Raw genomic sequence first — 25,600 nt, forward strand, 5'->3', positions numbered from 1 at the left:
ATAAATAGATGTTTATATACAGTAGTACAGCCTGTGATAAATATCTACGTTTACGCCTATCGACATATTCAGGGAGGGGTTTCCTAGCAGACCCTGAACGCATCATGACGCCCCGCCTAGACGCCGTGACAACAGACGCTCCTCGCGACGCGCTGCCCAGGTGTTCGGTGTGTTGCAGAGATATCCGGACCGTTTCGGAGCTTTATCAGTGGATCATCACGACATGGCCTAACTCGATATTCTTTGTCCATGAGCCCGGCTGTCACTCGGACGTCTGAGATGCCGTCTTTCCACACAAACTCCCTAATCTCTCTGAGAACAGCGGGAACACCGTTAAAATGAAGACTGACACGGGGGTGATAATTTGAACCGTTTGTGTTTATAACTCGAGAGGGAGAAGCTAGCAGGGAGCTAGCTCGGATATCGGTATTGTGAAGCCATGGCTGGACTCATCAAGAAGCAGATCCTGAAGCATCTCTCCAGGTCAGTGCGCAGCGGGGTTAACAGACACCCTAGTCAACTGTCAGACTGACGATAGCTAGCTAACACCAAAAAGTCACAAACAAAATGTAACCTTTTCTGAACATGAATTGATAAATTTCCTCTTGCATTTTAATAAGTTACCCTGCATTCCTGCTATCTGTCAGACTGTCAGTTTCATTTTCATCCCACGTAACCCTCACTGACCTGAGACGTGGCTAACTGAAGCTAACTAGCTAACACTGGGGTTAGCTAGTAAGGAGCTAATCCCTCACCGTTTGCTTTCGCGGGTTGAACCAGTCCAGTGTTCGAATCAGATTGTTTAAAATAAACAATCTCAGCCGAAGTCCTAAAGGTTTATCATACAACTTCGTGGTTTCTAATACCCAATCTGGTTGAAAAATAAATCACATACTAATGATGTAATTAGACTCGAATTTGACAGAAGTCATTGGGTAAATGAGAAGGCAGTGACATGTACTGTGTAGTGCAAGGTGAAGGTTTGTTCACACGGCTTTAAACCCTGCTTATCGGCTCTTTACACCTCTTTACATACTTTACATGGAGCCTCAGAACCCAACACAAGATCATTTAGAGGGACACTGCTGTACTGCCTCCTTAATCCAACATTTGACAGCTTTTTGAGGCGTCTTTCGTGTATGAAATAATAGTAATAATGTACAGATTGATGAACCTAACAGTGATTCTGGATCTGTTTCAATGGCGCTACCACTGGCTACGTAACGCCCCATATATTTATTTTGTAATGTCTAGCTGTTATAGGCAGCATTCAGCTTGTACCGGTCCCATGCATGATTTATTGTTTTCCACTGTCCCTCAAGGGACTTTCAATGGAGTACTTCCTGGTTTTCTTCCAGAGATAAAGCTACAGAGATGCTACTGACCTACAACAGAGCACCTTCAGACAGAACAGTGTATTGAATAGGATCATTTTGACAGTATACTAAACTTTAGGTGGACAACTTTGACATGGAATATAAGAAATGAGAGCTGTCACATCTATATTGCAGCTTACAGATGACTAAATCCATCATAGCCTCATTGGTATGCAGGTGGACTGGCTTCTATTCTTGGAAAGAAAAAGCACCAAGATGATGTGGTTGTTGAGAGAAGTCTTTGTGATGAATTAGTCCTTTTAATGGTCCATACCATAACGGTTTAAAGGGTTGCTTTGTCCTTCACACAATGCCATTTGTCTGCAACACACAGCCTGTAAGTGGCATGCCCTTCATTGTCCCTGTTCTCTAAAGTGTGTGTGTGTGTGTGTGTGTGTGTGTGTCCCAGCAATGCACAAGTGTCTCTGCACATGACTGTGCATGCCCTCAGCTGCATTAGCATCAACATTGACAGAAAGTGACTGAGAGTAGTGATATGTGACGTCACCTTTCTTTGGGCTCGCCATCTGATCTGCTTCATCCTGGCCTCACTGCTCTGGCACCGAGAGGACGCTCGCCTGTCTGACAGTCAGCCAATCCTGCGCCTCTCAGGTGGGATGATGTCATGGTAAAAGTGTTGATGTCAGAATGCCAAATCAGCATCACCTTATGTCCTCTTTTACTGTATGGGTGCAAATATAGTGCGAGTACAATGCACGCTTGAATTATTCAGCTTGAGGATGGGTTACAGGTTTAGTTCAGTTTTTTATCGAAGTAAGCTTGTATGAGGTTGTTATTTATATAGTGTATTATTACCTACAGTAAATGGCGGTGAGCATGCACCCAGTTTGGAAAAGAAGGAAGCCTTTTTTTGGTGGTGAAACCATATTTTTCTTCTGATCCCATCCTCAGCAGTACATTGCTCTGCTTCCGTGCCAGTTTCTGTCTGCTTCTCCAAACTGAGGGCGTGCAGGCCACCATCCACTGTAGATACTACACTATGGGTGGATAAGTGTACTATACAACACTAACACAAAGAATCCGAACCACACCTTTAAAGGTGTCCCCTGCTCAGTTGCTGCTTGGTCAGCACCAGCCAGGAATAGTGAACCCTGCTGCTCCATTATTCATACACAGTGTAGGTGTGTAGCTTACACAGCTACAGGTGATGTTGTGAGTGTCAACATGTCAGCTCAGCCTCCACGCTGAACTCCTACAGAAGACGCACGCCAGTTTTAATACTTTCTGTCACCAGGACACCATCTTTACAGTTTTTACAGAGTTTTTTTTACCAACTGTTAGAGGAAGCAATGAGTGGTACTTCCCATGTGCAAGGGTGAGTTTGTTAATATTAAGTGACGAGGCTGAATTGTTAGCATGCATTGGATTTTCTAACATGAGAGTGTATCGATGAAGACGTTCAAACTCAGGTAGCCTCTGGGGGTGGTTTGAATGACACGGTGTGTTAGTGGGCATTACAGACAGATTTAGATTATCGACAAGACCCTTCTGGCCCACAGCCAGACAGACAAGATCCTAGTGCACACATTACACGCACGCATATAGATTGACGTTGAAATGGCTAAACGATGGTAGACATGGTCACATTCTCTCTTCTTTGTTCCCTCTGAAGAGGGATTTGTTTCTTACTTTCACACGGTCTAAAGGTCAGGTTCAGCTGCAGAGCTGAAGCATGGAGCTGGGAGATATTCAGAGCCAGGAGCCTAATTCCAAGTGTTGAAGATTAAGACTCAAACGTTGGTCTTGCTACAGAGATAATGCATTCCCATATGGAGCTCTGCAGCGATTGTTTTAATCTCTTCCATTTTACCTACCTAGATCCATCTTTCTCTTTTCCGTGATTCCAGTTCCCTTTAATCTTGATATTGATGCATTCAAAGCGGCAATGTTTGAAAAACAATTGTTGCTTCATCTAATCGTAATATATTTGATATGATATATCTTTTTGACAAATTGAAAGTCTAAATCAAGATGATGTGCTCACATGTCATGTTTGACAAACAAACCGTTAATCCAACAATATTTATATAGAAATAAAGTTGTGAAAGCAGCAATACCTCACTTTTAACAAGATATATTTGGCATGTTTGGTATTTCTGCTTGAGGAATACATCGATCTGATCCGTCAATCAATGTATTAGTTAATGGCTATTTTATTTTAGCTCTATGCATTGATGAGATTTCTATTTTCTTTTTAGGCAGATTGAAAAAAGAAGGTTACGCAGGTCATCTTTAAGTGTATCCATAAATTGTTCAAACATCCTAATGTTGTTGTTATGGACCCAAACAAATGTCCCCCTCCCCCTATTTATTGCGTTTTGGGCCCTCAATATATATATTATAGCTTTGAAACCTCCCCTGGCTGTCCTCTCCACACCTTCCTGATTACAGAGTAAATGACTACTTATTAACGTCACAAGACCACGGCACAACAGTCCTGCACTGCAAACTCGGTATAATCTACATCTTCAGTCCCAGAGGAATGTGGTAGAGGGAGATTTGCTTGATGTGCATAAATCAAAGCTGTTGAAAGGCAAAATGTACACAGAAAGGGCCCCACAGAATGAAGATTATCACGACCAGCTTCTAATAGAAAGAGTGCATGACCCGGGAGATTAGCTGTACATTCAGGAGGGTATGAGATTTAACACGATGGCTTGAGCTTGGCCTCGCTCACCTCCTCTGCTTTTTAGGTTTTTATATTGAATGTGAAGCATTATAGTGCACTTTGAATCTGTCGGGGGTGCTTTCGGCATTTTGAAAGATGATTCATTTGGTTCCAGGAACTCTTATGACCGCCAAATGATCCCACAAGAATCGCATCCATTAACTTGTCATCAGTAGAGAGGAGACTGGTAAATGTAGGGAAGACTTTTAAACTCCGAGTCAGCTGAGGTTGAACAGAAGGGATTGTAATGCCAGTGTTAAACCGTGTTCTCCATTACGTGCATATATCACACGTCTTTTCTGAGATGTAGTGGCCATTGCGGTGCGAGAGACTCTTTCCATCCTGCAGCTTCTGTGAGATGAGGCACCGTAGAAATCAACTCCACTATTCCCAGCGTTAGCTCACAGCTGGTGGGAAGGCTATTATAGCATGCGTCACGACTGAGTGTCTGGCTGTGGGTGGCTCATCAGTGAGATATGAAGCACTTGTGTGTGTGACATTTGACCAGGGTCCCTTCAGGCCTTGGCGTCCTCCCCTGCAGCTACAGACTGTTTTTCCCTTCACACCAAGCTTTGCTCCGTCATGAATGTTCCAGCTCTCTGGTGCCAGCCGATGTAAACTGGCTTCACTCTGAGAGGTGGCCTGTTGACATGTGCGGAGGCGGAGTATTGTGTACAGCTCTCCATGTGTTTGTCTTTGCAACTCGCTGATTGTAAGCTTGAGAGTAATTCATGTAATCTCTCCTAATGATAACTTGGAGGTGACTTTTTAATAACTGTTCTGTAGGCACCGGAGCGGGATGTATTTTTGTCAAATAAACAAAACCCTTTGGCTTCAATATCAGAGCAGTGCAGACTGCTGGCACTGCAGAGCAATCAAAAGGCACCTTGTGTGCACCACCTATAACAATAAAAACACCTGGACTTTGCTTTATGCTCTTTTTAAAAACTAAATAAGCAATGCATTTAGATCCTACAGGAAGTAATAAATGGCTCTTGTTATCTACCTTCAATCAACCTTAGGGGTCAACAGTAGATTCCTCAGGATGAGATTATTTAATGTGAATTTAAGGTAAAGGTTGTGGACGACAACAACAACAACAACTGGTAATTAGGAGAAGTGTACACACTTGGGTGGTTGTTACACTGCTGGCCTATACCAGGAGTGCAACAAATGCATTAAACATATCCCTGACTGGCAATACAAATATATTTGCAAATATTGAATTACTTGTAATGAACTAGCATTTGAGAGTTCCTTTTTAAAAATGGAGGCGGTTGACCACCATTGTGTTAAACAAAAGAGCTAAGGATTTTAGGAAGTGTCATTTATTTGAATTAGCTGGATTGTCTGAGTGTGCCACATTGACCACAGGCATGTTGTTAACTTCAGTCGCTGTTGAATCAAATGTCTTGCTATCATTATTCTACTGTTGACACTCACTGTGCTAACGAAGGATTTAAAGGTCACATTCTCCCTTTCTGTTGTTGAGCCAAGCCTGTTGCTCGGTCAAATGAGCACTGGCAGGAAAGAATGGGCCAACATCCCTTTTCTTTTTTCTTCTTCTTGGAAAACCACACTCCTAAACCCCAGAGCAGTCCCAGAGGATGTCTCCTCTTTCTGTTACATTTAGTGTTTGTGTTTTTTTTCTTCTTCTCTTTATTCATGTCTCTATTTTTGTTGCCACGGTCTTGGTTGCTATAACAAGCTGGCTTTCTGTTTGAGTCACTCTGGCCATCTTTGCTCCGGCTCCTCTCTTGCTGGCACTGATGTCATCAGGCTGCGCCACAAATGCACCATCAGGGCACGGAGATGTGTTTCCTTTTCCACAGACATCAGCATTTAAAGAGTGGTTTGTTGCTATGGTAAAACGTTGCACGCTCATCCCACAGTTGCGCACTACTTTAAGTGGATGTTTTTGATTAGTATTCTTTTGTAATCTATTGCCCTTAAAAAGGACATCTTTAACAAATTGACAATTCAGAGCTTATACACAGTATGTTCCTCAGCTTTCAAATAAAAACCGAATGTCTCTAGGTCAAATGTCTAAATCACCCACCAACAGCTTATAGCCCACAACCTGGTTTTGCATATGACATGTATATTTCAACAGTAACTGAACAGATTCCTTCCTGTCAAACTGCATTTGTAACACCCTTCTCGTTTCATATGGTTGCAATTTGAACTGCAAAGATAACCCTTACCAATCTCTTTTGGAAAATTGCCATGACCCCGAAAACGGCACATGGTTGAAATGAACTTTTACAGAGAGGAATGTGGCCATGGAGTTTCACTGTTAAGTAGTTAATATACCCTCAGACAGGCAGACAGACCCCTCTCCAGCCAGTAGCTAGCTCTAATCTCTTTTATGGGCTGGATTTGGTCCGCTGAACCCGGCCCTGCTGACTGGAATAATGAAAGGAGAAAGATGACGGTGTGTGAACTTAATACTCTTGTTGTTCTCAGTAACGAGTAGGATCTGTCATTGTAACTCAGCTTTAGTAGCCCATTAAACAGCGGATCAACAACATATTATAAGAGAGGGTTTATGTATTACTTTGGGAGAGGAAGAGAGGTGACCCGGGGAAGAATCCAGATAAGGAGTGAGAGAGCTAATGTGAAGCTAGCTGCTTGATACTTGATCGGCAGCAGGAATGAATATTTCACTGCTCACAAGGCTGAGACACTCCAGCATCAACACACACCTCTCAGAGACAGACGGTGTGTTTCTGTCCCCGAGTGTGTGCATGCCAACGTGAGCCCATATTCAAATTGTGTTTTAGTTGGTGAGGGAGTGCTTTGTGTTTGTCTGCCTGCTGCTGAATAATAAATGACAGCCAACATGTTGAAGTAAAGAGGAATCTAACTGTGAAAGGGGAAGGTGTTGAATGGAAAGAAACAGGAATTTAAAACGTGGGCAGCGGAACCATAAAGTGTTGCTTTTATGGGGCAAAGTGTATTTCACACGGCAGATACTGAGTCTGTGTGCACTTTGCTGTGTCTTCCATCAGGGAACACAGACCCTTTGTCTCCCTAAAAGTATCCAGTTTCTGAGTGACCTCATACATCAGCACTTTTTGATGTTTGCCTTGCGAGGTCTTCTTGCTGCACCTGTGACAGTCATTATAATATCAATACATATATATCATGTCACAGATTGAAGGTTGTGGGGTTCTTGTCAGTTAGAGAAATCAATATTACCCCCAGTAGAAGAGGTTCTATTCGCCCAATCTGCAGAGTTTTATTATCTACCCATTCTGCTAATTATTAACCAATAATCAAACTGTTAGCCGAAAACACTAAGTCCATGGACACTGTCTTTGTATGTTCAATGGTATTTACTTAAGCTAAATAGCTAATATACTTTCCACACCATATCTTTTCATCTGACAGAGACTTTACAATATGTGTACACAGCATTTACTCATTAGAGAGGTTATACATATCAATAAAAAGCACCGTATCATCTAAGTGAGGCTTGAGTACGCTTTCTGTGAACACACAAAGATATTCTGTCCAGTTCCAGTATGGAGGTGACAGACGGCAATTATCCTGAGACTACCACTGTACGATCTCCTTCTTACTTTCTATCAATCCTATACATTGCATCTTTTATCTTTTATCATTATTAAAACTGAATAACTAAGAACCTTGATCCTTCCTTTCCCCTCTCATAGGCAGATGATGTGGTAACTATGGAAACCTAGCAAACAAGTTTAAATAAAGAGGAAACATGCTTTTTAAAATGGGGTTTCTGTTATTTCCATATACTTGTAGTTGGGGTCATTGTCTCGTATCATGTCTTTAACAGCAACGTATAACCTTACATGAAAGGCTCATTTTGAGTGTGCTATTAAAAAGATGTGGGTTTTGTTCTTAAGTATAATTTACCCTGTGGTTTATAGTTATTGCCTTGACATTTTTGTGTGAGTTGCTGTGGACAGGCCCCTCTCTGTTCCCCTCCAGAACACCAAGTCTAACAGTTTGGGTTTGTCTGGCCGGCCCGTCATGGTACTTTGCCAAGAGCCTGTATCTATAAATATTCCCAGGCTCAAAGCTGCACTTCTTCTTGTCTGCGTCTCCTAGGTTTGCTAAGAACCTGTCGCCGGACAAGATCAACCTGAGCACGCTGAAGGGGGAGGGCCAGATGACCAACCTGGAGCTGGACGAGGAGGTTCTGCAGAGCCTGCTGGACCTGCCCACCTGGCTCGCCATCAACCGCGTCGAGTGCAACAAGGCCGCCATCAGGGTGAGGACACTGCCATGTGTTGAGTTTTTTTTGGCTGTCTTTTTTCTTGTTTCTTTTTCTTTTCTTTAGTGATATAGCAATTACAGGAGAACTGCAGACAAATACAGTGTCACAAATACACACGAGAGTAAAGAGCATTTAGAAGACAAATGACCAATAGAGACCAGAACAAACGGGTAATAGGTACTGTAATACAACTTAAACTGAAAGCAAAAGCAAAACAATAAAAAACAATTCAATTTGCAGCTAGGGGAATGTAATATTGATGCCACTTTAACATAAATATGAGACTGGAAACTAGGCTAAACAGCTAACCTGTCCCTGTTCAAATGAACCAACCCGTACCTCCAAAGCTCACTACATATTTTTCATATATTTTTCTTGGAAAGACGCAATAACTTTCTTTGCTCGTTGCCTAGCAACTGCTGATAGATAAGAGATAGCCTGGCAAGTAACCCTTTGTGAAATGTTTATTTTATTTAAACCTGGAAAAAAAAAAGTTGTATGTGTTTCCCCCCTAATTCTAGTGTTTCCACTAAGCTTCCGGCGGTAGCTCTATGTGGTATCAGTCTTATCTTCATTGCTGCCAGAAAGCAAATAGGCATTTTTCAAACTTTACATCCCATTCAAGCTTTATCCCTCGAAGGGAAATATTACAACTGATGAACAACGATATGATTTGTTTTATCTTTAAAATAATGTACACATCCAATTAACATCGTTTTATTTCAGGCCTAAATTAAATAAACCCAGGAAATTGCAAAACATATTGTGTTTGATTTTTTTTTTATCAAGCCAACGTGTAGATTCAAGTTAACACCTGTCAGGTACACTTTTAATTACTCTTTACACACACACACACACACACACACACACACACACACACACACACACACGCTCAGACACACATGCTCAGACACACACACACACACGCTCAGACACACACGCTCAGACACACACACACACACACACACACGCTCAGACACACATGCTCAGACACACACACACGCTCAGACACACACACACACACACACACACACGCTCAGACACACACACACGCACACATGCTCAGACACACACACACACGCTCAGACACACACACACATGCTCAGACACACACACACACACACACACACACACACACACACACACGCTCAGACACACACACACACACACACGCTCAGACACACACACACACACACACACACACACATGCTCAGACACACACACACACGCTCAGACACACACACACACACACATGCTCAGACACACACACACACACACATGCTCAGACACACACACACACGCTCAGACACACACACACACTCTCTGTAGCACCCAATGTGGTCTAAGCCCATTTCCATGTAAGGGAGCATAACACTGACACACCCTGGAAACGGTGAATGACGCAGCGTACAGTCATTTGCTTCGTCACTGGACTTTTTTACTCAACTTTCCACATTTTATTTTCCTCCAATTCATATTTTTTTTTCTCTATACTTTCCTAAATCTTTTCTCAACCTTTACAAATCTGTCACTTTGTTTAATCTCCATTTTGTCATTTTTCTCTTTCTCTTAACGTCTACTGCCGTGAGATATCTCTACTCAACATACTTGCTGTGTCATTGCCAGTGTGTTGAGAACTATAATACCCTCCTCCTCACAGCATCAGATTTCTCAGTGAACCGTGAAGCTGTTAAATTGAAACCTGTGGCACTGCCTGGCTGCAGTGTAAAGCGCATTGCAGTGTTAACTGATAAACTGGTAGCAATATTTTACAAAGGAGAACCGATTTCAATCTCACTTCCTTGAGTTCTTTTGTCTTCCTGTTGCAAAAAGACAGTCACACATATAAATGAATAGCTGCTTTATTGATGATTCATAAATACATACATAGATATAAATGGTTCTGCAGTGATGTCTCAAAGTGACAGGCTTAAGTTAACAGCCCTACTAGCACCTCCTAGCATTTCTACAACAGAGGCAAGCTGAATATAATGTGACTCTAATTCAATTACAGCAGCAAATCTTTGGTTCTTGATTCATGACTTCTCAAAGAACGAGTCGCTTTGTAGAAAACTCTGCGAGTGAACATAAGCATTTAATCTCTCCTGCTATATAATTTGACATGGCCAGGAATCAGGAGGCTGAGGATTAATGGAACTGCCACTAAAGTCTGGTCTCATTGATTTCTCTTTTTCCTTTATCTCCGATTTACTGCACCTTGTCTGCTGTTTTGTCATGATTTAATTCTGTACAATGTGGTTGCATTTATTTAATTTTACATCCCGTTAAATAGTATTTTAGCTTATCATTTTCAGAGCACAAAGGTCCCATGCCTGCTGTACGGGTCAGAATACTGAGAGGCTGAAAAGCTGAGCCACTCTGTTTTCATTCACAGATACCATGGACAAAGTTGAAGACTCACCCAATCTCTTTGGTAAGTTTCAACCACAACACATTTAAAACGGGTCATGAGAACTTTTTTCTTTCTACATGTATGGTCATCAAATCATCCAAAATGAGATTTACAAACAAGATTTTACAATGTATTTGGACAATTAGTCACTTGTCCTGTTGCATAATTTACTTATCGTCCATCAAAAAATCACAAGGTGAAGAGCAGGAAGCCACTGAAGGTGTTGAAGTAGTAGCTGTCATCGTAGAGGACTCTGTTTGCATAGAGCTGCACGAACACGCTGTCTCCGGCCTCCAGCTGCACCACCGCCGCGTTGGTGGCGCTGTCGTGGCTGTCCTCGCCTTCCGTGTCCCAGGTGGACACGATCTTCTGAGTGTTCATCATCAGGGACAGCACAGAGTTGGGCTGCCCGGAGTTGTTGTTGTACATGGTGTAGCTGAAGTAGTACATCCCCCGGACCATGGCGGTGAAGATGCCCGTGGCGGGGTTGTACCCACTGCCGATGTTGGATAGGATTCTCTGATACTTCAGCGGCATGTCCTTCTCGACCGGACCAGCTGTGCTTCCCAGAGCGGCGGTGAAAGCCATCTTTGCCGTGACTGCAGAAGAAGCGTCCGCCAGCGCTTTCAGCTTCTCGTCCTGAGCCAGGTTTATCTTTATGAGATCCTCCGCCTGGGTTTTGTAGGCATGCAGGTTGGCTTGGACGGTGGCCATCTGCTGCATCATGTTCCCCAGGTTTTGCTGGAGGCTGCTCTGTGTCTCCGTGGCGGCTGTCAGCCTCTCCCTCATGGCTGCCACCTCGCTGAGCAAGGCGCAGGTGTCGGGCTGACAGATGGCCATGCTGCCCCCGGTCCCCAGGTGGCTGTAATTCCCAGCGCACAGACCTGTGGAAACCGACAACAACAAGAGGAATATGTGCTCCATTTTTACTCGTTGACACAAAACCTGATTACTGCGTCTGGTCCTCAGTCCTCATATATATATACTCCCGACACCTGGTGTTTCGCAACATGTCGGGCTTGGCAATCTGTATTGATGTATTTTACAAGATATTGCAACAAACATATCAGGGAAACACAAAACTAACGCCACTATTTGAAAGAGATTAAGCGTTTAATCACAACCACAACCACACAGTGGGAAGCATATTTAATGGATGACAATAGCACTTTGCTGTTAGTCACCTTCCTGAAGAACACAATGTTATCACTCCACCAACAAAGGCAAGGAAATATTATACAAATACTGCCTAAAGGTGGCACGCACGGCGAAGAGAGGCCTGCTGTGTCACGACTTTGATTAATGTGAGAATAAAGGCTAAATACTTCAAGGTTTTATCTTGCGTGCACTTGCGTATCAGTAAACAACATCCAGGAGGACTCAACATCTCCAGGGGAAACGGCTGCAACACCCATTTTTATCAATTTAACTTTACTACAAATCTTATCGTTATAACACAATACACCTCCCACAACAAAAAACAAAAAATTACTAATGAATAACTAAGCAATGGAAGAGAGTGGTATTCCCATAAATACTCTGAATATCCGAGGTAAAAGTGGATATTCTCTGTGATTAAAGTGTTCAATTTACTAGAGAAATCGGTTTATGGGTCTACTGCCAAATCAAAAGCTAAGAAAACTGTTTTATGAAGACATCTGTTGGTTGAGAAGCTAATCCTGTGACTTGCTTGCAGACGTTGGATAAAGTGGTGATGGAGATGAGCACCTGCGACGAGCCCCGTCCTCCTAATGGCCCGTCGCCCATAGCAACAGCATCAGGACAAAGGTAAGCACTGCTGATGTTTCTGTTAACTCTTTGTACCTCCACCATCTGCACTTTGGTTCAGAGCATCCTTTCCCTGCCTGGATTAAAACGATTTGGTTCACACAAGTTTGGAAACAGTTTTATTCGTATGATAATTAGAGGTAAGGTTTATGATCTAGATCAGGGGTTTTTAAAACTCATTTTAGTTCAGGGCCACATACAGCTTAATTTGATCTCAAGTGGGCCGGACCAGTAACATCTTAGCGTTATAACCTATAAATAACGACAACTCCTAATTGTTTCCTTTTTTGTTTTAGTGCAAAAAAGTACATCCTGAAAATGTTCACATTTAATGAACTATCTTTTGACAAAACATTAGGAAAAACCTGAAATGTCTTAAGTGCAATTTCAACAATTGTATGCCTCCAGTTTATCATTAACACATGTGCATTACAACGCACAGATCACAGTGTATCTGCAAAGGCTAAAAACATTTAGTCACTGGTATCTGGAACTGAACCATATAGTTTTTTACTTTATGATCAAAAGAACTTGTCAAGATTTAGAAATGATTTTACATCACATTAATCCTGACAACCAGAACTGACACACCTCCATAAAAACTATTAAGGAAGAAGGTGAAGTTATCCCCTGCCTTGTAAATGTATAACATTTATACATACATAATGCATAAAAGTCATTGTGTCACATTTACAGCTTAGTGATTGAGTACTGTAGTGCACCCTGTTGCTAGGCACCACTTATCACCTTGTTTACCACCCGTCTGTCTCCTCTGCAGTGAATATGGCTTTGCTGAAAAGGTGGTGGAGGGCATATCGCTGTCCATCAACTCCATCGTCATCAGGATCAGTGCCAAGGCCTTCAACGCCTCCTTCGAGCTGTCGCAGCTGCAGGTCTACAGCGTCAACACCAGCTGGAGCATCAGCGACCTGCGCTTCACCCGCATCCAGGACCCTCAGAGGGGGGAGGTCCGTGTTCATTTACTCCGTTATCTGAAAGTCTAAAAGGATGTTGTTTTGTATTTATTTTTTGTAACGCCATGCCTGTTTGGTTCAGATCCTGACGTTTAAAGAGATCAGCTGGCAGATGATCCGCATCGAGGCGGACGCCATCCAGAGCGCCGAGCACGAGATGCTGAGCGCCCCCATCCGCCTCATCACCAACCAGTCCAAGATCAGAGTGACTCTCAAGAGACGGGTCAGACACACACACACACACACACACACACACACACACACACACACACACACACACACCTTCACAACCTTTAAATAGATTCATTCATTTTATAAAGTTTGATGGATCATGTTAAAAACCCAAACTGCTCTAAGTAACCTGTGAACAATAATCCCTCTGTGTGGCCTCACAGGCTGCAGGGCAAAAAGCAGCAATTCATCAGTGTGAATTTAAACAAAAGACACTACTACGTTTTGGAAATTAAATATAATGCAGCAGAAAAGCACACAAGGGCCTTTTTGTTTGTGCTCTGCGAAAGCAATTAACCCCATTGGTTTTCCTCAGGCTTTTCAGAACTGCTGAATAAAGCATTTAACACAAACCTTTGCTGTCAGGTCAGTTTAGTACAGTCCCAATCCATTTGATTCAACACGTCACACAATAAGGGATTTTCTCTACATGTTCCATTAATAGGCGCTCTCGGGCTTCTGCCACCTGCATAAAGCATGTTTATACTAACTGCTCTTCCTGCTACAGATTAAGGACTGTAACGTGGTGGCCTCCAAGCTGATCCTCGTCCTGGACGACCTGCTCTGGGTGCTCACCGACTCCCAGCTCAAAGCCATGGTGCAGTATGCCAAGTCTCTGAGCGAGGCCATGGAGAAGTCAGCGCAGCAGAGGAAGAGCATGGCCACCGAAGAGCAGGTAAACACAAGACTGACTCACACAAGTACATATTTTAAACAAACACAGTGACTTCATCCAGGAACCGTCATACCTCAAATATATTGTAATCCCCTATTGCCCCTCTATAGTTTACTTGCCAGCAGTGTGAAACTGGAAATGTTGAGTATGTTAGAAAGGTATACAGTAGTAAGGGTCATTTTCACAATTGACATAATTTGCTTTAATTAGCATACAATTGCTGGAAAATGGCTTGGACAATTTTGGAGTGGTTTTGGAGGTTATTGAGGATGTTGAATCAATTTATGACATTTTCAGGAAAAGAGAAAGCAGTTTCAACCAGAAAGTTGCCATATTTGTACACCCAGCTTATTTTGATGAATTTTGGGGTCGATTTTTTTAAGTTTTAGGGGACTAAAAACTGCCATTGACACATCCTCAATTTACCAAAATTGTTCCAAATCAGCCAAGTTTGCTATTGTCTGCATATGCTATTTAATGCTAATTACCGCATATTATGCTAATTGTGCGTATTGCCCAACAAATGCAAGTTAGCATCCGGCAGTTTCTCTTTGCTGGAGACCTGTGTATACATTTGTAACATAAAACTGTGGGGTACTCAACATTTCAGGGTTCACTATATGACTCTATAACCTGGCTAATGGACTACTCTGGCATTACGCTCCCGACTGCAGGTCTTTTAGCAGTGCCCAGAGTCCACACAACTAGATCAGGAGTCTGAGCGTTCAGCTACCAAGCTCCTTTTCTCTGGAACCAACTTCCTGTTTATATTAGGGAGGCAAACAGTATCCAACATTTTAGTTTTTTGCAGACCTCCCTTTTTAATAAAGCCTATAGTTAAAGCTGGTTTCAGATTACTTTGTTTGTCCTCCTGAGTCCTACATGTTATGGTATTTCATCTATTTGTTTTGTTGTATTTTTGTATTTTATCTTGTATTATTTTGATCTATTTCATCCTGTGTTTTTATTATTTTCTTATAATGTTATTCATCTGTTAACTCTGTCATCTACATTTGTTAATCTGTAAAGCCCACTGAGGTGGTTTATGATATTGGGCAATAGAAATAAACTTTGATTTGAACTTTGATCCCCATATAGAGATAACATTTTACTTTGCTAAACATTTCTCTACCTCTTTCTGTCTCCCTTTCCCCTTTTTTATAACATCTCCCTCTCCCAGTCCAGTTCCTAATGTCCCCCCCCCCCTCTGAAAAAGCCAAGTCACGGTCTGATTGTTTGTCCTTGTGTCCATGGAAATGATGTCTGATCTGCCTGCACCATCTTCCTCCCTCTCTGTTGCCGGCAGTGTCTTTCAGTCTGTCCTATATTGTTGCCTCTTAAACACAAACAGTCAAAATGCACATATTGATTGCCCACACAAATTCACAGCTATGCAGATCACATAAAACATACAGTGGTCTATTTGTTATCTGTAGTTTGGTCTGATACGCCACCTGCTGGAAGAATTAAATACTGCATGATTCAGCTGTTGTAAGAACCAAATTCACCCATATACAAAATACGAATTTTAAGTATAGGACTCAATACAGGGACATCGTTTAAAACACAAATACCACTGCTACAAGCATCGTAAAAAAAACAATCCTTGGGGAACATTTCTTTACAATCAGATTTTATAGCACCTTTTCCCATGCAGCAGGAGACGTTCTTACAGAAAAGCCTCCTATGATGCAAATCCTCCATCTATCTGTCCCTGAACATGATCCTAAATATCCTGAAGTCAATTAAATCATTTCTTTCCTTCCAGGTTTGACTACAGATCTATATTCTTCTGCACCGCAAAACTTCAACACTAACCTAGTTTCTGTGTCTCTTTGTGTTCCCCAGGTGTCCTCAGCCCCCCCCTCAGCCCAGCAGGTGCGCACCCAGCAGGCGTCCTCAGCAGCGGACCAGGGTGCCACCATGGCCAAGCTGTTCAGCGCCTATGACGTGTGTGAGACGTCCCACCACCTGCAGATCACACACCTCGACCTGCACATCTGCGACGACATCCAGGCTAAGGACAAAGGTAGCACATGCACTGATATACATGTACTGTACATTGTAGTGTACATTTATGCACATGCAAATACACTGGGACAGTGACATATACAATTCCAGGGGCACAGAAAAGTCCAGAAATGTCCGAACTCATTCATTCACTTGGCTTTCTCTATGAAAAGCTTTGACTGACTTGTTTCTGTCTTTCTTTCTTCTGTGCAGTGGCCACTAAGAGAATAACAGGTGGAGCAATGCAGCTTTCCTTCAGCTCTATCACTTTGGACTACTACCCTTTCCACAGAGCAGGTATGAATTACCACCTTGATTTAAAGGTGGGGTAGGTACTTTTGGAGAAACCAGCTCGAGTGCGCTAGAATTTGAAAATACACAGCCGTAAAAAATCTGCCACTTCCTTACAGAGCCCCTCCTCCAACACACACGAACACGCACATGACCAATGAGGGCATGAGATAAGTATGTGCCCAGATGGAAGGCTGACAGGCAGGTAGGCCATCCAGTTACTTTAGCCGGGCCGGCTCAGATGATTGGTCGTGCTTTTTACAGTTCTACGGATTCCACAGATGACTTTTTTTTATGGATTTTTTGTCAAAGCACTTCAGATATTCATTGCTATCGGGATGTTAAGAGCATTCCATGGAATATAACAAAAAGTGTATCTCGAGCCGGTTTCTCAAACTTACCCACCCCACCTTTAAGGACAATGTAACATTTGTATTGCTTTCTATAAACTCACTGCAAAAGTGCCTGAAATGTGATGATTGTTATTGTAAAAAAAATAGATATTCTAGTAAGCCAATGTATAATAACTGTTGTAATTAAAACATAACATAAAATACTCAACCTTCTATATTTGTTGAATGTTTTGCATTAGAGGATTTAAAAAAAAAGGTAGAATAAATACTACCAAAACAAGTTGGCACGTGTAAATTAAAAGACAGATGGATGCAGCTTATTCAGTTTGTTACAAAATCATAGATATTCACATATGACAAATGACAAATGTACCTCTTCTATTTGTCCTTCTCTCCGCCCTCTCTTCAGGGGACCCTTGTGTTCACTGGATGCATTACAGCGAGGCCACAAAGACCAGAGAGGGCTGGGCTCGCAGTCTGCTCGATGAGTTCAATTCCAACGTGGAGATGTTAAAGACCACAGTTCGAGATCAGCAGGGCCCGCCCCCCGCGCACACTTCCCCACAGCACGGTAAACACACACACCTCCGGGTGGTTATATTTTCTGTATCTCCTGGCACACACTCACACAGCACATCATCCCTGTGGGTTTTCTGTCCTCCAGCGTCCCTTATGGACGATGTGTATTGGCCTCTAGGAAGTCAGGAGAGAGCAGGAGGAGTAGGGCTTAGGGAGGCAGATGAAGGACTCCTAGAATGGAGCCCACACACACAGCCTCCGGCCCAGTGCTGCTGGTGCCTAGAGCCAGGTACCCCGGTGTGTGTGTGTGCGCACAGCTGGGTGCGGTGATACACACCTTTAGGGTGGATGCTCTGTTTGTCACCCTGATTTCATGTTTGTTCTTCTCTCTTTATCCATCCTTGTCCTTGTTCCCCTCTCCAGGTAAAATAAACACCTCTTCCAGCGCTGCCTTCAGTCCTCCTCTCCCCCAAAGCCCCAAGACCCAGCTGATGTCCAGCTCCGTTGTTCTCAGGATGGCTGACTTCAACATCTACCAGGTCACTACAGGCATACGCTGACAGACCTTCATGTATCAAATCACTGAGGTTCCTCCTCACTAACTTTAGTAATAAAACAAAAAATAATCTCCATGCTATTTTTTAGCCCTGTTTCAGAACTAATCTCTGTTCATACTCACATGCCTATAAAACCCATATCACATAACCACAGCAGTGTTTCCCCTAGGATGGAGTCATAGCAGCGGCGCTAAGGCACTAGCAAAATGTGAGCGTGGAGCGCTTAGTGTGTGCGAAGTGCGCCCCGCCAATATGTTTCTATGTGTCTGCCAGCACAAGAAAGGCTCTTGAGGCCTAGTACATACAGTGGCAATGTCTCAAGAGCAAAATACACCTTTTATTAAACATACAGTAACACATTTTTTTTTTGCCGCCAGGAAAAACACTGCACAGGAAGTTGATTTGATAATTAAGATCTACCTCTATCTTTCCTACACAGACATCCTCACTCAAACAGAGACAAATAAAGTGGGTGGAAGAATTATATTTTATTGTTCTTCAATAGTCCCCGTTTTATGTTTTATGTTTTCGGATATGCACCAGAAGTGCGTATGCTCAGTGTTAACAAACATGCAGCAGCTATGCATTATTTAGCGAAAGGTTACCAGTGTGGATGTACAGTAGCTGTAGACCACACACATCTTCATTGTTAACTTTCAGTGATACTTCATATGCATTGCAGGTGTCGACAGCAGACCAGCGCCGCTCCAGCCCCAAGACCATGATCTCCTGCAATAAGAAGTCCCTGTACCTTCCCCCAGAGATGCCAGCCATTCATGTGGAGTTCACTGAGTACTACTTCCCTGATGGAAAAGACTACCCGAGTAAGACTTCTGTGTTTATCTTATTTTAGAAACATTCCTCTTTATTACTGGGCCATAAACTGTGTTGGTAGATGTTTTTACAATCCCACCGTTCTGGCTGAGACTTCCTAACCCTCCTTACTTTTGGATCCACTCATCTTCTTTACACTTTGGGGAAGTCATTGGCTGAGTGTCTGATTGATTTTTGCCCAGTTTTCTGAATGAAAAATCATCCAATCAATTCATTCTTGGATTCCTCACAAATTCTCTCCATTAGGGAACATTTTACCAACACTTGATGTTTTGCTTTTTTTGGCATGAAGTGGAGCTTTTGTTCCTGTCAGTGTGAAAATGCCTCATTCCTCCTTTCTCTAAGATTCAAAAAGATGTGTAACGATATATCTTTCTTACATTCCTCTAGTCCCGTGTCCTAACCTGTACGCCCAGCTGAACGCCCTGCAGCTGGTTCTGGATCCCCGCAGCCTGGTGTGGATCAACCTTTTCACCCTCGACCTCAGGCAGAGTCTGGAGGCGTTCATGGAGATCTACAAGCTCAGCGACTCGCAGAAACCTGAAGAGCATGTGGACATCAAGGTGGACGGCCTCATGCTGAAGGTAGGATGGACACGAGACCTTTTTTTGTTTATGTTTAAAAGTGTGAAATGTATAGAGTGTTGCAGGGATCATTTTTCATAGGCCAGCCCCAAGATGATTTCTCTAATAGTGCAGAAATGAAAGCTCTGTTGCAAACAAACGCAGGACAGTGTCTACATAGACATAGACACATCCAGCAGCGTTATTCAGTGTTACAAGTAAACAAAAGGCAAGCAATATTAAAGACTGAGCGAACATGTTAAATATAGAGAAAAAGCACAGTCACATGGTTTTACAACCACTAAGCTAAAGGCGGACTCATTCCTGCACCCTATTCTCGTGTTCTTATGCTAACAGCGTTTCTTCTCTATTTAGCTGGTGATCCCCACCGATCGGGACACTTCCTGTCCCCCCGATCTGCCTCGCTCCATCTCAGTGCAGACGTCAGAAATGGTGGCCACGAACACCCGGCACCCGGCGAACTGCACCCGCTCCCACCTGGAGGCCCTGCTGCAGGCGTTTGAACAGGAGCCCTTCTTCTCCCCCTCTTTCTCCTCATTCCCTCGCTCCTCCTCTTCCTCACCCCTCCTCCATCCGGTCTTTCAGCGCCACGCTCACGAACAAGACACCAGGCTGCACGACATCTACCGGGGCCTGGTGGTGCCCACGTTGGGCACGGACGCCCTCAAGATGCCGGCCGCCGCGGACTTTTGGGCGTTGCACTTTGCACAGTTCTGGGTGGACTACGAAGGCACCCGGGGGGGAAAGGGGCGGCCGCAACCCTTTGTGGACTCCTTCCCCCTGACCGTGTGGGCGGGTCAGCCCGCCAAGATCGTCCAGCACCAGGAGAGGCTCAGAGAGGGGTTGTCCCGGAGCACATCTGGAGAGGCCGTGGCTCGTCTGCAGAGGAAACGACTGTTAAAGGACTTTTACAGTACTGAGGGTGTTCAGGCACAGAATACAACTCCGCCTCCCAGTAACGGGCTCCATAAACCTCTCTCCTTGGACAGTCTGCCTTCCTCCTCCTCCTCTTTGTCATCACCAGGGAAAGATCCAGATGTGCAGATATTGGTGCACGTGCAGAAGCATTTAAGTGCTCAGGTATGTTTTTATCTCCTTTTTATTTATAAAATGTATTAATATTACACAATATACAAATGGGTACTTTATTCATCCCAAATTTGGAAAGTATTGTATAACAGCAGCAGTGTTGTCAAGCATTACACATGACTTAAAAGATATAATAAGATACTGTACAATCTAATAATAACTAAAGATTACCATTAACAGCAAATATTTCCAAAATGACAGTAGAAAAGACATACAACACTAGAGTATCTAAATAATACACAATATAAAGAAAATACTGAATACATTTGAACACTCTACAATATACTATTTCAAATGCACAATACATGGTGAGAAACTTGGACTGGATACATCTTTTAATGTATAAATTCACACATGGAACACATGGAAGTGGGTTAGAGTGACACTTGTACTGCTGCCTGTAGAGCACACATTGGACCATAAATGCTAAACGTGGGGGAGGCAGTATATTTTGGAAATCATTGGGCAAACATTCCATGATCTTTCAGTATATTGTAAAATACAGTTTCAGAGAGAATTGGAAGGAATAACGGTTCCTCCTCGGTCCGTTTTCAGTCTGAACAAATCTAGCCTGCAGCAGGAAACAGTCACCTACATGTTTGCCTCCATCTCTAAAACGCTTCGCTGTTATTGTAGCGATGCTCAATTCCAAATATGTCATCTCAACAGGCTTTATGGGCCCACACCTTTGCAAATAAGATTGAACAGTAACTAGAGTTATTCATAATGGTCAAATCCCAGTTGATATTTGATGTAGTTGTATGTGTTACTGTATTTGTAATAACTACTTTGCTGTGTGTTCAGGTGAGCCACCGGCAGTATGTGTTCCTGATGCATCTGCAGCGCAGCATCAAAGCCCTGCAGCAGACTCTGCAGCAGGATCTGGAGGCCATGGGCTCCAAGAAGGACCGCAAGGACCCCTCTGAGGATCCCGCAGACCACCAGCCCTTCACCGTCTGCCTGGGCCTCCTGCTCAAAGGCGCCGAGGTGTCCCTGCTCCTGAAGCCCATCCCCCACCCTGAGGGGTCTCGCTCTCCGCTGGGGTCCGAGCTCTCCCCTTCAGACAGCCGAGGAACTCTGGAGCCTGGAGGTGAGGCGGGAGAGGGGATGGAGAGGGGGAGTGAAGGAGGAGGAGCCTGCACTGTGGACCAGCTGTTATGCGGTGAGGGCTCCGAGGGTCCTGCCCCCCTTGTTCCCAACTCATCATCACGTCCAGACTCGGATCACAAAGCCTTACTGGAGGACAGGACTTCAGCTAAGAACTCTGGGAGGAGGAGTTCAGACGAGGCGGGGGAGGCGGGAGCAGACGGTCTGGCAGGAAATGAGGATTTGGGACTGGACTCCAAAACTCAGACGGGGGACCCCCTGTCCGACTGGAGCGACAAAGACAAAGCCGGCAAGATGCCTCAGTCTGTATCCAGGTATTCATCACACCAACATTTATATAGTAATACATCATGATCAGTAAAATCATGAGAATTAGAACATTTACGGTGTTTCAACAGCAAGAGTGCAGATTATATACCTATATAATATACAAAATGTAAAGCATGTTAGTTTAAATGTGTGCATGATAGCGTACTAAATGAAAAATTATACCATCTGCGAGCTTTTAAAATAATGTTCTCAGATAATTAACAATAACTGTTAGGAATTGAAAATAATATACTGTGATGTTAAACGCCAACGGATGCAAATCTAGTTGTGAATGAACTGGACTGTGTGTTCAGGACATTTCAAGATGTTATCCAGCATTATATCTTGAATCCATTACAAATGAAACTGTCATTGTTCAGTCCATGCAAAGATAAAACATTTAGCTATTGAACTATTTCTCACTCCTTTTAGACTTCCACTCATCCATGACCCACAGATGGATTGAGAAATTGCAGCCCTTTTTTAAAAGAAAACATATAATCCAAGTTATAATTAGTTCCAGCTTTAAACATTTCATCAGTGAATCCAAATGCCCCCCTCTGTGTTCACTGGATGAGTCTAATGAATGAGCCTGTCTCTAATTGAGCCCGTCTGCTCCTGAACACAAGAGCTGTTTGTTGTGCTTCCACATGAGTCCGTCAGTATGAATGCTCATCAGACTTCACGCCTCTCTGACTTAGTGAATGTTGGCTGACTTGCTCTGTCTTCCTGTGTGTGTTTTCTCATCCACTGTTTTCATATCCACTCTGGTAGCTTTGTAGGCTATTTGGCAAATGTCCTTGTTAGTCTATGCAAAAGAACAGGATGAGGTTGATTGAATATGTCAGTTTCAGTTCGCCCTTTGAGTCTTATCTTATATCAAAACCGCAACTATTTGTATATTATTTTGACTGTTGACATTTTTTCCTTTTTTAGTCAAAAGGTTATATTTACCATTTCAATTCATCTAGTTTAGCCACATAATACCACGTTGTTTCTTTTCAGAAGCCCTGAGGTTGTCATAAATGTTAATAAACAGACTTTTTAAAGACTTTAATCTTTTTAAACTACATTTTAAGACTGTCTTTTCCCGTCAACAATATTAAATATTGATATAATCACAGTTAACCTTATTTATCACCAATGTAGTCATTGTCTTGTTATCGTCATGGAAGTTGATAAACAACATACAGTATTTAATCATAGTTAAGGTTTACCGAATGAACACTATTCATCCCTTCATATTCTTTCTTTCTTAACCCATTCACTTATTTTTCTGCCTTGACCTTGGCTTTGACCCTTGCGAGGTGTGTGTGTGTGTGTGTTTTCTCTCTACCAAGGAAAGGAAGTTTGTCTGTGGTTTCTGATCTCCTCAGCTCCTCAAACTCCAGCAGATCCACCTCCCTTTATTCCATGTCCAACATGTAAGGCACTGGATCTGTGACTAGCTGCGATAATGAGTGTGTGTCTCTCTGATCCTTGTATGAATACAAATCAGTTTAAATGTGTTTGTGTGAATCCCCTGAGGGCATGCCTCTGCATGTGTGTGCATGACACGCTGGTCCTCGTCTGTGTTAAATGAGTCCTGTGTTTGGTGTCTACCTGTGTACTCGTGGTGATGGAAAAAGAAGCTCCCTTTTCTGACGTCTCTTTTCGTTTGAAGCCTTGTGTTCTCAGTCTGTAGGGAGCCACTTTGATTTATCTGTTGTGATTTTCCTGTAGATCATTTCCTGAGCTTTGGAGGAAAGCACACTTGATTCTTTTTACATGACCTTAAACAACACCACACAAAGAAATGAAGCCATATTTAATTCATGACTTGCAGAGTAAGCCCTGACAGCCTCTGCGCCCTATCAGATTAAACAATAGAAAAGCCCAGGACCTGCTTTCTTTAAAAGCAACAATAAATGCCAATCACTCTGAAATCAGTGACACTCTGGGACAGTGTTGCCCAAACAAATAAAGAAAGATATGATTGAAAATGAACTGTCTTTCACACACTTCATCTGTGTTGTAGTGGTCGTTTGATCCGAGACCGCTCCCAGTCCAGTTTCGCTGTGTCCTATAAGAACATGAAGAAGAGCCCGTCCCTGCAGTCGCTGGACAACATCTCCATAGACAGCTACCTGATGGAGGACGGAGACACGTACAGTCTGCTGGAGAGAGGTGGAGCGCACTTTGATGCATTTTTAACACACAGAAATACCGTTTTTAATCCAACTGATTGTGGATATATTACATTGTATGGTAATGGTATATTGAGACACACCTAATTGCGCATACAGAATTCTGTGTTCTCCCCTAAGCTCTAGGAAAAAACATCTAACAGAGGGTAGAGCTTAAATCCTCATACAATGAGCAATTAAAAATGTTTTCTTTTATTCGATCCAAGTCACATAATGAACAAAGCGTGTTTTCTTTATAGGAACCATTAAGATGCCTGTTTTATTAGCAAATAACTTACATTTTCAGTATTTAGGGGTTGATACAGAAATAATCTTTTAAACATATCCTTACTGGTAGGATACTATGTTGACCAGAAGGGGGCAGCATTGCACTGATATCTCAGTGTTGGAAGCTTCTTTAGTCCCATGATGTATTTCTAAAGCATGACAATGCAAAAAATGCTAAGAAAAAAAAAAGTGTGTATTTTCTGTGTAAATAATATTTGTTTGATGTGGTGACCAGATGACGTGTCCATGTCCGGCTTCAAGGACGCCATCAGCGAGCAGAGTGCCACTGAGAGCGCCACGGAGGCAGCCATTGGTCCAGAGCAGGAGGGGGGCGTGTCTCCCGACACCGTCAGCGCCACCTCCCAGAGCATCGACGACCCCACCAAAGATACGGTAAGATAACAAAGCTTTCAGAAGAGTACAAAGTTAAGAAATAAACTATTATACATCCTCCACATTGTGGATTCAAGATTCAAAGGCTTTATTGTCACATGCACAGTAGCTACAATGTAGTTATGGCAATGACAATCTTAAGTCAAAGACTCCTCCAACGTTACAACATAAATATATAAGACATAGAACAATAAACGAGTGAAAAAAACAATACAAATACTGCAAGGAATAACAGAATATAAATACAATGGTGCAAGAGAATGTTGCATACTACTGTGCAAGTAGTTCAGGAGATATACATGTAGAATAGACTAATGTGAAATAAAATACTGCTTATTGTAATAATAAAAGAATATGTGGCATGCAAACAGATGAAGGGGAAAAAATGAACTTTACCGGGAAATCAATATTGAGGTCATTATGCTGCCTCTGCATTAATATAACTAGAAATTCAGTGCAGTAGGAAAATGTGTGGAGGATTTTGAAAACCCTGGTGTTGGTTCCTCATTGTATTGCTCTCGGCTCCTCCAGGTGTCGGTGCTGGTGCTGAAGGTGCAGTCGGTGTGTGTGAGCATGGAGGCGTTTGGAGAGAGCACGGCCGTGGCTCTGGAGGTGGGCCGGGTCACCCCCACTCAGCTGGGCAACGTCAGCCTGAGACAGTACCTCAGCAACCGCAGCCTGGGTGAGAGGAAGTCTGCA

General features: G+C 43.0%; 1 protein-coding gene across 4 annotated transcripts in view; it reads left to right on the forward strand.

Annotated features, from left to right (window-relative positions):
- The first annotated feature begins 132 nt into the window (after positions 1-132).
- The window catches only part of uhrf1bp1l (UHRF1 binding protein 1-like), a 35,008-nt gene continuing 9,540 nt past the window's right edge, over positions 133-25,600 (forward strand). For 2 of the 4 annotated variants that reach the window (XM_034235835.1, XM_034235836.1), the window contains exons 1-19: positions 133-483; positions 8,152-8,314; positions 10,716-10,754; positions 12,430-12,521; positions 13,300-13,489; positions 13,578-13,718; positions 14,235-14,402; positions 16,251-16,431; positions 16,626-16,709; positions 17,466-17,627; positions 17,999-18,114; positions 18,815-18,956; positions 19,357-19,550; positions 19,905-20,630; positions 21,444-22,060; positions 23,396-23,479; positions 24,073-24,221; positions 24,744-24,901; positions 25,433-25,583. In XM_034235835.1, the coding sequence (XP_034091726.1) occupies positions 440-483; positions 8,152-8,314; positions 10,716-10,754; positions 12,430-12,521; positions 13,300-13,489; positions 13,578-13,718; positions 14,235-14,402; positions 16,251-16,431; positions 16,626-16,709; positions 17,466-17,627; positions 17,999-18,114; positions 18,815-18,956; positions 19,357-19,550; positions 19,905-20,630; positions 21,444-22,060; positions 23,396-23,479; positions 24,073-24,221; positions 24,744-24,901; positions 25,433-25,583 (3,601 nt within the window). In that variant the 5' untranslated portion in view covers positions 133-439. The remainder of the gene's footprint in view (positions 484-8,151; positions 8,315-10,715; positions 10,755-12,429; positions 12,522-13,299; positions 13,490-13,577; positions 13,719-14,234; positions 14,403-16,250; positions 16,432-16,625; positions 16,710-17,465; positions 17,628-17,998; positions 18,115-18,814; positions 18,957-19,356; positions 19,551-19,904; positions 20,631-21,443; positions 22,061-23,395; positions 23,480-24,072; positions 24,222-24,743; positions 24,902-25,432; positions 25,584-25,600) is intronic. The other 2 variants (XM_034235837.1, XM_034235838.1) reach the window with 1 other exon arrangement.

The sequence above is a fragment of the Gymnodraco acuticeps genome, unplaced genomic scaffold, assembly GCF_902827175.1.
Source record: "Gymnodraco acuticeps unplaced genomic scaffold, fGymAcu1.1, whole genome shotgun sequence".
NCBI classification, from domain to species: domain Eukaryota; kingdom Metazoa; phylum Chordata; class Actinopteri; order Perciformes; family Bathydraconidae; genus Gymnodraco; species Gymnodraco acuticeps.